General features: G+C 37.5%; 1 protein-coding gene across 2 annotated transcripts in view; it reads right to left on the bottom strand.

Annotated features, from left to right (window-relative positions):
* Nucleotides 1-14,699, bottom strand: part of Lpin (phosphatidate phosphatase LPIN) — a 257,365-nt gene that overhangs the window by 74,674 nt on the left and 167,992 nt on the right. For both annotated transcript variants that reach the window (XM_090385615.1, XM_090385616.1), the window contains one exon: nucleotides 8,862-8,974. In XM_090385615.1, coding sequence (XP_090241741.1) covers nucleotides 8,862-8,974 — 113 coding nt within the window. The remainder of the gene's footprint in view (nucleotides 1-8,861; nucleotides 8,975-14,699) is intronic.

Raw genomic sequence — 14,699 nt, 5'->3', positions numbered from 1 at the left:
CCTGCACAACCACCCCCAAGTCCCTTTCATTCTCTACCACTGTCAGTGTAGTACCACAGAGTTGATACGTTGCTCTGGGGTTGCTGTTTTCCATGTGTAGTACTTTACATTTGTCAATGTTAAACTTCATTTGCCACCTCTCAGCCCATCTGCTCAACCTTTCCAGATCTTGTTGAAGCAGCATAGTGTCAGTAGTGTCCTTGACAACCCTGCCAACCTTTGTATCGTCTGCAAACTTGGGACATTAAGCTTGATATACCATCATCAATATCATTTATAAATACAGAAAACAATAATGGACCCAACACTGAGCCCTGAGGGACTCCACTAATAACATTAGTCCACGATGAGCAGTGTCCATTAATTACCACTCTCTGTCTTCTCCCCCTCAACCACCCCTTTATCCATAGCAGCAATTTGCCTCCAATGTCACACTGCTCCAATTTGTGTAGCAGTCTTCCATGTGCAACAGTATCAAAAGCCTTTCTAAGATCCAAGTATATAATATCAAAGCTATTCCCTGCATCCAGTTCTTTTGTGACTGCACCATAGTATCCAATCAAATTGGTCAGGCAAGACTTCCCCTTAACAAAACCATGCTGTGTCCGAGCTATAACTGAAGTCTTGTCTAAATGATCCTGCAGTGCTTCTTTAACCAGTGCCTCCATTAATTTTCCTGGAACAGAAGTTAAGCTCACAGGTCTATAATTACTTGTGTCAGCCTTTGATCCTCCTTTGTGAATTGGGGTCACATTTGCACATTTCCAGTCTATGGGTACCTCCCCTGAGTCCAAGGAAGCTCTCATAATTATGGCTAAGGGTTTGCTTACTTCCTTTGCTGCCTCCTTTAATATAACTGGATAGATCCCATCCACCCCGGGTGCCTTTCTTGTGTTTATCTTCAACAGTTTCTCCTCCACTTTAGTCCCAGTTATTTCAAGATTCTGTAGCTTACTGCTAGAGTTGAATACACCTCTGGCATTCCCCTCGCTGAATATCTCCTCATATGTGAATGTCGATGCAAAATATTCATTTAGTTTGTTAGCTACCTGAGCAGGATCATCAACACTTGACCCATCAATATCAAGTGGACCAATCTGATTCATCCCCTTCCTTCTAGAGTTTACATAAGTAAAGAACACTTTGCTGTTTTTCTTTGCATCCCTTGCCAAGGATTTCTCGTAATCTGCCTTCGCCTGCCTAACCTCCTTTGTAACTTGGTTGCATATCAACTTGTATCTATCATAGGCTTCTGTGTCATGTGTTAATTTGTAAGTATCCCATGCATTTTTCTTCTCTGCCATATGCCTCATTAGTTCATCTGACATCCATTTTGGCCTAAACCTTGAACAATATTTCTTAGTTGGTATGTAAAGCCTAGTAGCTTCCAAGATAAGTTCTTTGAATGCTTCCCATTTTGAATTTGCTGTTGGTAACATCATCAGTTGGTCCCACTGTATAGAATTTAAATACTGTCTCAGTCCATCGTAGTCGCCTTTACGGAAGCAATAACCCTTCCCTTTACCCCTAATGGTAGTTACCTCTTTGAGTAAATCCCATTTCAGCACACTGTGATCACTGCCACCTAGTGGTTCATTTATCTGCAGATTCTTAATGCATGAGGAATCACTGCTGATAATCAAATCAAGAGTATTACTCCCTCTAGTTGCCTCCCGAACATGCTGATGTAGAAAACAATCATCCAATAAATCCACAAAAGCCCTGCTAGTGTGTGAGTGACCAGCCCCCAAATTCCAGTCAATATCTGGGAAATTAAAATCTCCCATTATAAGACTCTGTGATTTACTGGCCCACTCTATTTCCCTGTACAGTTTCTTATTATACTCATCAGAGTCATTAGGCCTATAGCACACTCCTACTCTCAATTTTGATCTCCCAATGCTTATGTCACACCAAACTGACTCAACACTACACTGTCCAGCGATGTCGACTGGCTTCACTTCCTTGGTTTTTATGTGTTTCTTAACTAATAGCATAACCCCTCCCCCCTTCCTATCCTTTCTGTAGACGTTGTACTCCCCAAATTGCAGTTCTGCATCCCTAAGACAACTTAGTTGATTTCAATCCTTCTAAAATTCAGTCTTGTCTTATATCTCGCAAAAAGGATTCTTCTTCTCCTATGCTTATCTTTGGTGACACTCCGATTTCTAGGCAAAATGATATATCTCTTTTGGGGATTACCCTGACTTTTAATCTCTCTCGGCACAAGCACATTACAAACATTGCTTCCTCTGCATCTAAAAAACTTGGATTTTCTCTTTCGCTCTCGGTGTTACTTTTCTTCCAAACAGCTGTTCACTCTGTACAAATCACAAATCCGCCCTACCATGGAATATTGTTCCCACAACTGGGGTGGTGCCTCCAAAACCTCTCTCAGGCTTCTTGATTCCATTCAGAAGAGGGCAGTTAGGTTAATTAATGACTCATCTCTAACAGAGTCTCTCCACTCTCTGTCTCATAGACGTACTGTTTCTGCCGCATGCCTTTTCTACAGATACTTCCATGGTAACTGTCCTTCTGAATTGGCTTCTATAATTCTGGCTCTCTCTCTCTTTCAAAACAGTCCGAACACGTGCCGCCACCAGCCAACATCCATTTACCGTCCAACTTGAAACTCACAGAACCAACTTTTCATCTTCCTTGTTTATTCATTCAACTGCCTTTTTCTGGAACAACCTTCATTCATACTTATTTCCTGAAAATTACTGTCTACAGAAGTTCAAGTCTAATATCAACAAATATCTTATTTCGTCTTCTCAACCTCCAAACCAAGCATGGTACTAAGTACTATAGGTTCTAATACTTGTGTTTGGGATTTTCATTTAAAAAAAAAAAAAAAAAAAAAAAAATATATATATATATATATATATATTTACAACAAAAGGAATTAGGGCAAGTGAGATGAGTACTGGTTTAGACATCTGATGATTGAGAATCTATCAGAAACAGTAAGTCAGGCCTTGACAGATTGTTAGTGGAAATTGAGATTGGAACTAATGACCATGCATATTTGTGAAGTGAATGAGAACGTTTTGAGAGGTTTAGCTCTTTCACAGATAAGTTTGTTTTAATAATTTTACTGTTTGTGTTGCATTCAATTGATAAAGTAGAAGTAGGAAAGGAGAGGACATGTATTAATTAAATTAATTCATCATTTTTCTCTTTCTTGGTGATTCCCTTCTACTTCTCTCTCTCTCTCAGGGTAACTCGGGAAACTTTTTTTGGCTGGTGCAGCGTAAGCCTCAGGCTTCCTTGTACCATATAGCTAATGATAATGAATGATGATATCCAGCTCCTTTACATGATATGCATTGTTAATGACAATGGCTCCCACATACACACACTGCCTTTTCAGTCACCAGGTGGCAGAGTAGAAGCAGCAAGATTATATAGTAGCTGATCTGGTTGCCTCCTAGCATGTCACCTATAGACTGTTCAATCCTTGACTATCTAGCAGTCGGCTTGTGAAAACTGTTTTAGAGCCATACCCTTAAAATGTAAGGAATATTGGATCTCTTACTCTGATGTCCCATCATAACCTCAAAAGACAGTCTTCATACTGCCTGGCAAAGGCCATGTTTAGTTTTCAGAACAAAGCTTTGGCAATGTAGAAGCTTTGCTCTGGAAACTAAACATGGGTTTTGCCACTTCATGCCTCTAATAAGCAAAGTAGTGATATTGCACCAGATGGTATTGTGTCATCTAGTATTGCATGGTGATACAGAGGGGTGGCATTCTTCTCTGTTATATGGAAGCTACACCTCAACTCTTGCTTATATTGGGTCACCTCGTGTATACAATTGCAGTGTTTCAAGCCATGCTCATAAAGGGGGAAGGGAGGAGAATATACCCACCATTACTAACAGTCCTGCCATTCTGAAGGTGCAAGCTGAGGGCAACTGGGCTTTGCTGAAATTTGACCCACTTGACTCACAAGTGAGACCTGAATATCAGTTCTCTCAGCCTTTTAGACTACCAGGATTTGGGAATCTAAAACCGTGGACTTCTTGGAGCATGGCACTACAATCAGTTCAGATTGATATGTGAAAGTGCTGAAAAAGTTGAAAGCCTACATCCATAGAGTTGACTGGACAAAAACCTTAATGAGGTTCTTCTCCATGACAATGCACGACCCAACACCAGTATGCACACGATGGAGGCCATTGCAAAATTGGAGTGCACTGTTCTTCCTCACCCCTCTCATAGCTCAGATCTTGCACCTCCTTTCTGACTATCACCTCTTTGGCCCTCTGAAGGATGCACTCTGTGGAATCCATTTCGTAGACGTTGACCAGCTCAAGCACAGTGTTCGCAAAACCCTCCGGAGCAAGAGTAGGGACTTTTACAGGATTGTAATACAGCGTATGACTCAGAGATGGTGGAAGCATATAGAAAATTATGACTTTTTGGAAAAATAATGTTTATTAATGATTGAGGATTAATTGATGTTAAAAGTCATAGTTGTAGGAATTAAATTTTCTGAGGAAAAAAATAGGAGGCATTACTTTAGTACTGCTCCTCGTAATGCAATTATTCATGAGCTTACTGTTGTAAGTGATGGTAAATTAATGAAAATGTAGTATCCCAGTAAATTTGAATGAACAAAACTAAGGGTAACTCTGGGGTGGGGGGATAAATATGCACATTATTCCCAGTTGTCTTGATAATGTGAAAGAATTAAAATGACATAACAGCCAGTACTTATTTGAAATATGTGCTGGATGTTATTAATTGGCAACAAAGACAGTATTGGGGTGGAATGAGTATTTAAGGGCCATGTGCGCCATCTCATGTTATGTCTATTTTTTGTTGGATAATTGGCAAATTTTATGTGCCTTATATCACAGATCAGATTTATCAGCTGGAACACTTGTATTATGCTGTTATGATGTGTGATATATGTTTAACTGATTTATGGCCTAAGGCCTTAGTTTTCTGGCAGAATATTAAATTGACACATTCCTACTGAGATATCCACTCACTGAGATTTACAGAAGGATGGGAAATGACAGTTAACTCTGCAAAGTTAAACCATAATAATTATGGTTAATGATTACTGTAATTTTACAAAAGCCATGTGCTCTTAATTCCAAACACAGTATTTAACCTAAAAATGGCCTAAGTTTAAGAAGCATAACAGAAACCGGAAATGCATTATTGAGTAAATAATAGAAAAGGATCATAAGCAACTTTAAGACCCAGGGGAGTATATAGAGGATTTTAGATTGGATCTGACCTTCACCTTGTATTAAGCAATCAAAAATAATTAGTACCAAAAATAAGACATACAGATAAAAAAAAAGTGATAAAAAAGTTTTGTCTTTTAACGAAAATCAAAAAGCGCTCAGATTTGCCAATAGTCATTAAAAGTAATTGAAATTTATTTTCAAGTCCAAAGTCTGAAGTATAAAAAAAAAAAAAACTTCTGCTATCCTGTATTAAAAGAGAACTGAACACTTTTAACCTATGTGAGATCTGAATATCTGTTTATTTCCATTTGGAAATTGTGTATAGTAGAAATTTTTTAGTAGGTTTCTGCCAACCTTATCAGTCATTGCTGTTGTTGCAATATTGAAACATCTCATTTCCATCTATATAGATAATTTCCACCTGGAAATAAGCAAATATTTAGATTCTCATGTAGGTTAAAAGTGCTTCATTCCTCTTTTGATATTTTACATTAACTATGCACCATGCTGCTCAAGCAATATCTAAGATCCTTCTGTTGTTTCCAAAAAATCTCTGGGCCTCCTCCAAGACCCCAACTGTTCATGTGGCAAACCGGAAAGCTGGATCCACCTCATGCATGAATGTACAAACTTCGTGGAAACCTAATAACAAGATTGGCCTACCTGCCACGAGACCAGGAGCATCATCTCTTGGACACAAGCAAAGAATATAAGAACTTCACCAAATTCGCACAGGAACTCTTTTCCAGAAGAAGAACCCATTCTGCATCAGGAACTAAGGGCACAATATGCCTTGTAGCAGACACGAAACTTCAACAACAACTGGACTATGAGCAAATACACCAGCACTGAAACCCAAATTGTCTGACCCAACCAACCTACTTGAATAGGACCCACACCACAGAAATGATGGGCTCACTGGATGGAAAAGGTACTGGACCGCCCTCCCTGATGACGAAAACAGGATCAATGGACCAGACCCCTCCGGGATGCAAAAGACAATCTATGAGACACTACCCTGGTCGGGTATATAACCCATAAATGTAACTGACCTCAACCTACCTGGATGGACACATGCCCATGAATGACATGGGGGAACTGGTTCCAACTGCTTCGTTGGACCCGTATCTTTTCCCCACCTTGAACACCAGATTTTCTGCAAATGCGCCAATTGGCGACCCGAGCTGGGCACTCTTTCCTGACTTATTTTCCACTCCACTTCCCTGGCAGGGGAAGGTAACTGTCCTCTTGTCTTCTCCCCTCCTCGCTACCCCCATTTTTTCCCTCTGGTGGAGCATGAGCATGCCCCACTGACACCTATATTGCCCGGGTTCGAATCCCGTCGAAGATGTGAGGAACTTTAATGGGCTTTTTTCACTCCATGGCTGAGTTAGTCAGTCTCGGGCATAGATAGCAAGGTTTTTTCCCTAGAAACGGGTTTTTCGTCCAGCAAACAGACAAATCGACCATAGAACACACTCAATTAACAGACATAAGACAGCACGGCAGATGAATTTAATTATTCGGGTGGCCTAAATATAATAGTTTTGACACCTATTGGGGTCACTTCTCTATTGACCCCATTTTTCTCTCTCCTCCCCAGTCTTTAGTCTCCCTCCCCTACTCTATCTGTACATAAACGTTTGCCCTACATGTCCAAATTACTGTTTGCCAATAATTTCAGCCTTTCAAATCCTAGAGCTATTACCCCCCCCCCTACACGAAAGATAATTTTTTTTTAGGTCCTAGCCACTGAAATCTCAGGAAATTAGGTGGCAGGACTTGCCAGAGTAAATAATTATAATGGCAGGCTGGTATACCTGGCCTGCCTTCACGCGGCTGAGTGCAGGCAACGCTGGGCCTCAGCAGGGGTCCAGCAACTAAATGACAAGAAGAACAACGGTACATAACATTATACGTATACAATATCCATACACTTAAATCTCTGGCCTTTCCAGTGAACTGGCGCACCTACAATGAAAGCAACGTGGAGATGGGGGAACCCCTGGTGCCGCTTGACACTAATTTTTTTTTTTTTTTTTTTTTTGCTGGTGCAGCATAAGCCATAGGCTTTCTTGCACCATGCGGCCATTACTAATACTAATACTAAATACACTCTACACTCTACCTAAACATCATTGCTGATCAGGTAGACCCTTTAATGGCAACAGTCTTCCCCTCTAGTGGTGCTGTCTTTCAGCAGGATAATGCACCATGCCACACTGCCCAGATTGTTCGAAACTGGTTTGCAGAATGTGAGGAAGACTTCCAGGTATTGACCTGGCCTACAAATTCCCCAGACATCAATCCCATCAAGCATCTGTGGTTTGTGTTGGAACAGCAACTCCGATCTGCAGCGTCTCAACCACGGACCTTACAGGAGTTAAAGGATCTGCTAGCTACGTGTTGGTACCAGATACCACAAGACACATTTAGAAATTGTAGCATCCATGCCTCGACGGGGATGAGCTGTTTTGGCTGCATGTGGAGGACCAACATCATATTAGGTAGGTGGTCATAATGTTTTGGCTCATCGGTGTATATATATATATATATATATATATATATATATATATATATATATATTGAGAAACAGATATATGAGTTGTGATCATTCAATTCACAGACTAGTACAAGATTTTGTTTACTGCACGAACTTTCCATAACTGCCATTAGAGGCACTCTCCCCGATTGCTACTGAGCAGACTGTGTGTGCATGGTAGTACCTGTCGAGTTAGTGTTGTGCGAAGAGTTTTTTTAGCCGTGTGCCACTGATGATTGTTTTGAAGTAAGTATCATGTCAGATGGGGCTTAAATGCATCAGAAACAGTTAAAGAGATGAATGAAGAGTATGGTAATGAGTGTCTTGGTAGGATGGCCATATTCTGGTGTGAAGTGGTTTCTCCATGAAGACAATGCCAGGCCCCATACAGCTAATATTGTGCTGTCAGTGATCACTGCCATGGGAGCTGAGGTTCTGCCACATTCTTATTCACCAAACTTACCCCCCGCATGATTTCTTTCTGTTTCCATGTCTGAAGAAAGCTCTAAAAGCAAGCGTTTCACATCCGACGCAACAATGCATGCAGAGTCACAACAGAAGCAGGTCTTTTGAAAAATGTCTTGCAAGAAGCATTTAATGCATGGATATGATGGTGAAAGTGTGTAAAGTTCAAGGTACGGTATTTCGAGAAAGAGAAATCCACAAGAGATTCAGATGATGACAATTAAGATAAGATCTTGCACCAGTCAGCGAATTAAACGATCACCCCTCATATCAAACAACATCTATTTCTCAGTTTTTAATTTTACAGCACATTGGAATAATTTAATATCCTTAATTATTCCAATGCGCTATAAAATTAAAAACTGAGAAATAACTTACTTGAGACCATTTTACAGAAAATGGTCTCCAGTAAGTTATTCAATGTTCTTACAGTGGTACAGTTGCTTTTCCTCCATATTATTCAGTTGTTGATTAAATGAGTTCGTTGTTAGTCATACAGCATCAGCATTCCTTATTTACAGAATTTCACAGGATAAATATGCATATTTTATGGTATTTATGGAATACAGAAAATAATTTTCACTTAAATAAATAAAAGTCACATTGAATAAAATAAGAGTTCAGAGAGGAAAAAATTTATATACCTTTCAGAATTCGGTATCTTAATCTTTGGTGAGCTAGTGATGGTTTGAAGCTCATTAGATGGCATATTTGGAGCTGATGATCTTTGTACTGAATGTGCATCGTTAGAAGCTGACTATGAATATAAAACTACAGTTAAATAAGAGAAATCAGAAAGCAAAACTTCATTACATACTAATCACACATTTCTGGTTCAAAAATGGAAAATGTTTAAAGTTCAATATACAAGCAGTCCTCGCTTTGCACTGGCCTGATATGCATGAATTTCAGTTACCACGGTTTAGTTAAATAACACCAGTCCCCCAACAAAACGGTTCAAATTTCAGTTACCACGGTAACTTAACTGTGAGTAATTGTATAAAGTACAAACTTTGCTGCTAGCTCTTTAGTCTACAAATCACTAAATAACAGATGCACATCATGATCAGTGACCAATCATGTCACTTCTTTCAAAATCTGTCAGTGATTAGTTACTGCGCATCTGTTATTCAGTTCACTCACAGACATCAAAGCATGTAGTTGTGTTGCCTCCTTGTCTCCCAGTGATAAACCCACATGACATTTTACAAAACTGGATAATTGAAAGAGAGAATTGGCCAAAAAAGATGAAAGTGCAGCAAAGAAATGAAAAGTGATAACACTGGAAGTGAAATTGGATGTGATTAGAAAATTTGAAAATGGCAACAGCAAAGATAGGATGAGACCTAGGCCTCCATGAAGCTACAGTACATACCATATTGAAAAGGTCTGATGAATATAAAAAAGGTAAAGACGCTTCAACATCTTTTAGTTTAAATTACACTAGGAACAGAAAGGCACTTATGGTTGAAATGGAGCGTTTACTTCTACTTTGGACTGAAGACTGTAATCAAAAAAATAAAATAATAAAATCTCAATCAGTTTGGTCAATTCAGGCCAAAGCATTGAAGTTAGTTGCTGCATTGAAGGAAAATGGTAATTACAAGGAGAAGAGCCTTTTACTGCCAGTAAAGGCTGATTTCATCATTTCAGAAGTCGGCATGAATTGATTAAAGTTAAGCTATCTGGTGAAGTTGGTAGCACAGATAAGGATGCTGCTGTGAAAATTTGCACTCAGATTCCAAGGATTAGGCAGGTAGTTATGATCATCATCAAATATTTAATGTTGATGAGACATGTCTTTTTTGGAAGGCAAAACCCATTAAGAATTTATGCGACGAAAAAGGCAAACTCATGAAGTGGCCATAAAGGAGTTAAAGACAGATTAACTTTTTTATTAGGCAGCAACACAGAGGGTGATTTTAAATTAAAACCTATGCTTATCTATCGATCTGAGAATCCCGGGGCATTAAAAAAAATCATAAGCATCTCTACCAGTCATTTGGCATACAAATAAAATGTCATGGATTACAATAACATAGTTTCAAGACTGGTTTCAATCGTATTTTTTTCCAGCGATAGAGAGATACCATAGGCAAAATAAATTAACTTTTAAAGCACTACTACTGTTGGATAATACTCCAGGTCATCATGATTCTCTTGGGGAATTGAATGAAAATTTCTTTTTTACCACCAAACACAATTTCATTAATCCAGCCAAGGAGTTATTTCAACTTTTAAAGCCTATTATCTTAGACAGACTTTCGGACAGGCTATTGACACTACAACTGGAGATCATGCAATTTCTTTAGCTGAGTTTTGGAAGAAATGACAAAGCATGCAACTGAAAACATTCAAGCATCATGGCAGGAAGTAACATGCGTGCAGCATGGCAGAAACTTTTACCACACTGTGCAAATAATTTTGCAGGATTCGAATCGAAGGTAAAAAGAAATAGCTGACTGTGTGAACATTGACACTGCTACCGTTCAAGACTCTAGCTATGCAATCAGAGAAACTTAGTGAATGCGAACTTATCGACATAAATGAGGAAAGTAGTTGTGATGAAAAGGATGAAGATATCCCAGAGGAAGTGACAATGGCAAAAAAACTTCACATTAAAGGAACTCTCTGAGACGTTTCATGACATTGAAAGTGCAAAGGATAAAATGTTGGTAGCTGATCCAAACTTAGAAAAGAGTGTGACTGTTTGCCAAGGCATAGAAAATATGCTCACTCGCTCCATATTGTAAGTTATACAATGAGAAGGCAAGCACTGACCAAACTTGATAAGTTTTTTACAAAGAAATAAAACACTTTCATTCTCAGCGTATCTATTGTTTTAAATTACAGTGTACTAAATAAATATTAGTTTTACTATTTTTTTTCATTTCCCTATACATTTATAACCAACAGTAAGAGAGTTTTTAATGTTTAGTTTTGACAAAAAATTTTAAAAGTTACGGAACAATCGTAATATTTTCCATTAAGATTGTTTTGCGTGGTTTCAGCTTGCACAGTCATTTTTATGGTCAGGCACTACCTTGCAAAGTGAGGACTGCCTGTATTTAAAAATATGTTTATCTTTAAAATGCAACTATCTGGCTATTAAATTTACTAACAGCAATTAACATGTTCACTTTTATAAGTGAATCATTACTTCACTTATCATTACTAGAGGTCTGGAAAATTACTATTGAACTTATAATAAAATGAAACATTATTTTTCTGGACAAATTCCAAGTTATGCAAATGAATATGATATTAATAATACACACCACAAAGAGATAATAGATTTCTTTGATATTGTAAAGAATCAATTTTAAAATGTGCTTTTTATACTCCTGTTCAAATAGTCATATTCCCGTTCATATTGAAGTGCAAGTATAAAATGAGTCTTTAAGATAATAAATGAAGAAATGAAAAGAAATTACTAAAATTAGGATAAGAATTCAACTTTATTAGCTTTGTGCCAAAAAGATTATGATTATGCTCCTAAAAGTCATAGCTGTACTCCATCCAAGCTGACAACAATATATATCAAAGTTAAATTCTAGTTCGAGAGAGTATAGTCATGACTTTTAATGTTTCATTAATTAATGTAAGAATTAAGAATGCAAAACAATTTGGTTACATACAATAAAAAATACGCAACAAATAATTCAATTCCTCATAAGTCTAACTTTTGTTTTTAGTGAAGTAGATTGTACTCATGATTTATTGTAAACTCTTCTGACCTGGTGGATGAGCCTGAGAAGATTTTTTAATTATATTACCCTTCCTTTTATTCAGTTTTTTATGTAGCATATCAACCACCTTTTTCTTTTTACTGTTTTTTTTTTTTTTTTTTTTCAATGGCTTTCATAACTACTTCTGTCATAGCTTGTGCCAATTTTGTGCCTTCAAAATCCTTCTTCTGCAGTACTTTTTTTTTTTTTTTTTTTTTTTTAAATCTGTTATTAGCCTCTCCCAAATGCTTGATATACATGCCTGAACTTTTACCTCTTTCTTTGCAGCTTTCTGCTGAATTTCAAAAACTGCTGCTATTTTATTCTTTGTTTTTTTCCATTTCAGCTTCCTTAATTTCCTACAATTCTATTACATTTTTCTTAGCTTGCTTTTCCTTTTCAAGATAGCCATTATATCCCCTGAATGCAGAGAGGCTGAAAAATCTCAGAAATTTTATAATAAGGACTAGTTCAGGATTGTTACCACACTATTCAAGATCTACATTAGTCCTGCATTTAACTTTTTAACTTTCATTGCAGCTATATCAACATTTGTAACTATGTAACAGTGTAACTATTAACAAGAAAATCCCCATTCTACATCTGCACTATTACAAAAAAGTGCAAAACCTAGATCTCACAATCTTAGTTGCTGCTGGTTATTTTTGACTTCCAACTGAAGATTTTTAATTTAAAAAGCCAATGTTGATTCTTTCATGCACCACTTCACTATCATTCTCTAGTTGGTTTACACTCATCAATCATTGAACCAATTTCAAGGTTCACTGTCTTTTCTTTAAATATAAAAAGAAACAATTTTGAAACATCTTTAAATTTCAGTGGTTGCAACACATTTCATAAGTCATGGGGCATAAAAAACAGCCCCAAAATGCAAACATCTTATAATGCAGCCATTTTTTTTTAGTTTTGTTTTATTTTCATTACTGTTTTTAATATTTTATTACATTTTTACTTCAAATAAAATAAAATTCGATATTCCTAAATCAGTTTATCGTTAATATTAATGAATTTCTTAATTACATCAGCAGCACAATGGCTGATTACAAATCCAAACTTTAGGTGTTATGCTATGGCTTCCAACAGACATTTCTGATTGTTCTGATAAGGTAATCAATATTACCTTATGGATCATAAAAATAATCATATTCATAAACACAGAAATTATACATTTTTGTTTTTTGTTTTTTTTTTACTGTTTTTTTGTATTTACAATACAAAATATAAAATTTGTATTGTAAATCTGATAGTTAATGTTTCTGAATTCTTAACTGCACCATTAATAATGGCCAATTTTTCACACATGCCCCAAATTTTAGATGCTTACATCACAGTTTCCAATAAAGGTTTCAGACTGAAATTTGGTATTATGGTAAATAATACTATATGGTTTGTAAGAATAAAATAGACCATTCATACATACAGTAGTAATGTATATACAGGGTGTTTCAAAGTGATGGTCAATAATTTAAAGGTGAACTTGTACAGACTACAATATGCAAAAAAAGCCTAGTAAACAAGGGTCCTTAAGTGAATTGTTTTTGAGATATAGCACATTTCTAGTTGGGATTCACCACTGACTTGTTTGTTTAGGTTAGGTTATGCTCATTCTCCCTCTCTCAATGCTCTGAGACGTAGCAGGCATACTAGTACTTGTCAAAGGATAATCAACATGGGAAGAGGTTACAGCAACGAAGAGTATGCAGATATGCACTTCATGTATGGTAAAGCCAACTGCAGTGCACTCGAGGATGTACCTTTGTACCAAGAAGCCAACAAAATGCATCTGGGTGGTGGTGCTACCTGAGAATAAATAACAATAGTCTCCTCTACTAGGGAAGCAAAATTAATTTGAAGTAGTGCAATACCTAGTATCTCGTTTTGAAGGTACCACAATGAGATAAAACCTAAACAATGCTGTTACACTACGTAGATAGTTAAACTATGATGCATTTACACCGATATCAATAAGTTTGTATTAATATTAGCATTAGTTGAGGCATATGATGCAAGAAAGCAAGCTTATACAACATTAGCCAAAAAAAAAAAAAAAACACACACACCCCCTCCCATTTCTCCCATCCAGTCACTCCAAATGTTTGTCCAGTTTAGCCTTAAATTTATTTAAGCTATCAACTTTCACAACAACAGATGGAAGTCTGTTCCAGCAATCAACTACCCGCTGGCCAAAGGCAAACTTCCGCACATCTATTCTACAACTGTCTTTCCTCAACTTGAATCTATGTCCCCTCAGATTCTTAATCCCATCAGCATTGAGCCTGCTCAAACAATTCAAGGCCATATACACCTCGATCAGATCACCTCACAAGTGCCTAGTCTCCAGATGCTGCAACTTGCAGAACTTAAACCCTTCTTCGTAAGAGCACTCCTTTGTTCCTCTCACCAATCTTGTTGCCCTTCTCTGTTCTCATTTAAGCAACTCTGCATCCTTTCTAAAATGAGACCTCCAGACCTGTATACAGTACTCAAGGTGTGGTCTGACCATTACCTTATACAAAGGGATAATCACCTCCTTGTCTCTGCTAGCAAAATTCCTATATATCACTGACAAAACTCCATGACCTGCTCTGGCAGCCCGTCCGCACTGCTCAGAGAATTTCATATCTGACTGCACAATTATCCCCAGGTCTTTTTCATTCTCCACCTCCCTGAGTGTAGTACCATCAGAAGTTGGTAGGTTTCTCTTGGGTTACTGCTACCCGTATGCAAAACTTT

The sequence above is a fragment of the Mastigoproctus giganteus genome, chromosome 12 (genome assembly GCF_048544385.1).
Source record: "Mastigoproctus giganteus isolate SK-2022 chromosome 12, ASM4854438v1, whole genome shotgun sequence".
NCBI lineage: Eukaryota > Metazoa > Arthropoda > Arachnida > Uropygi > Thelyphonidae > Mastigoproctus > Mastigoproctus giganteus.
This window is presented reverse-complemented; position numbering and strand designations above follow the sequence as displayed.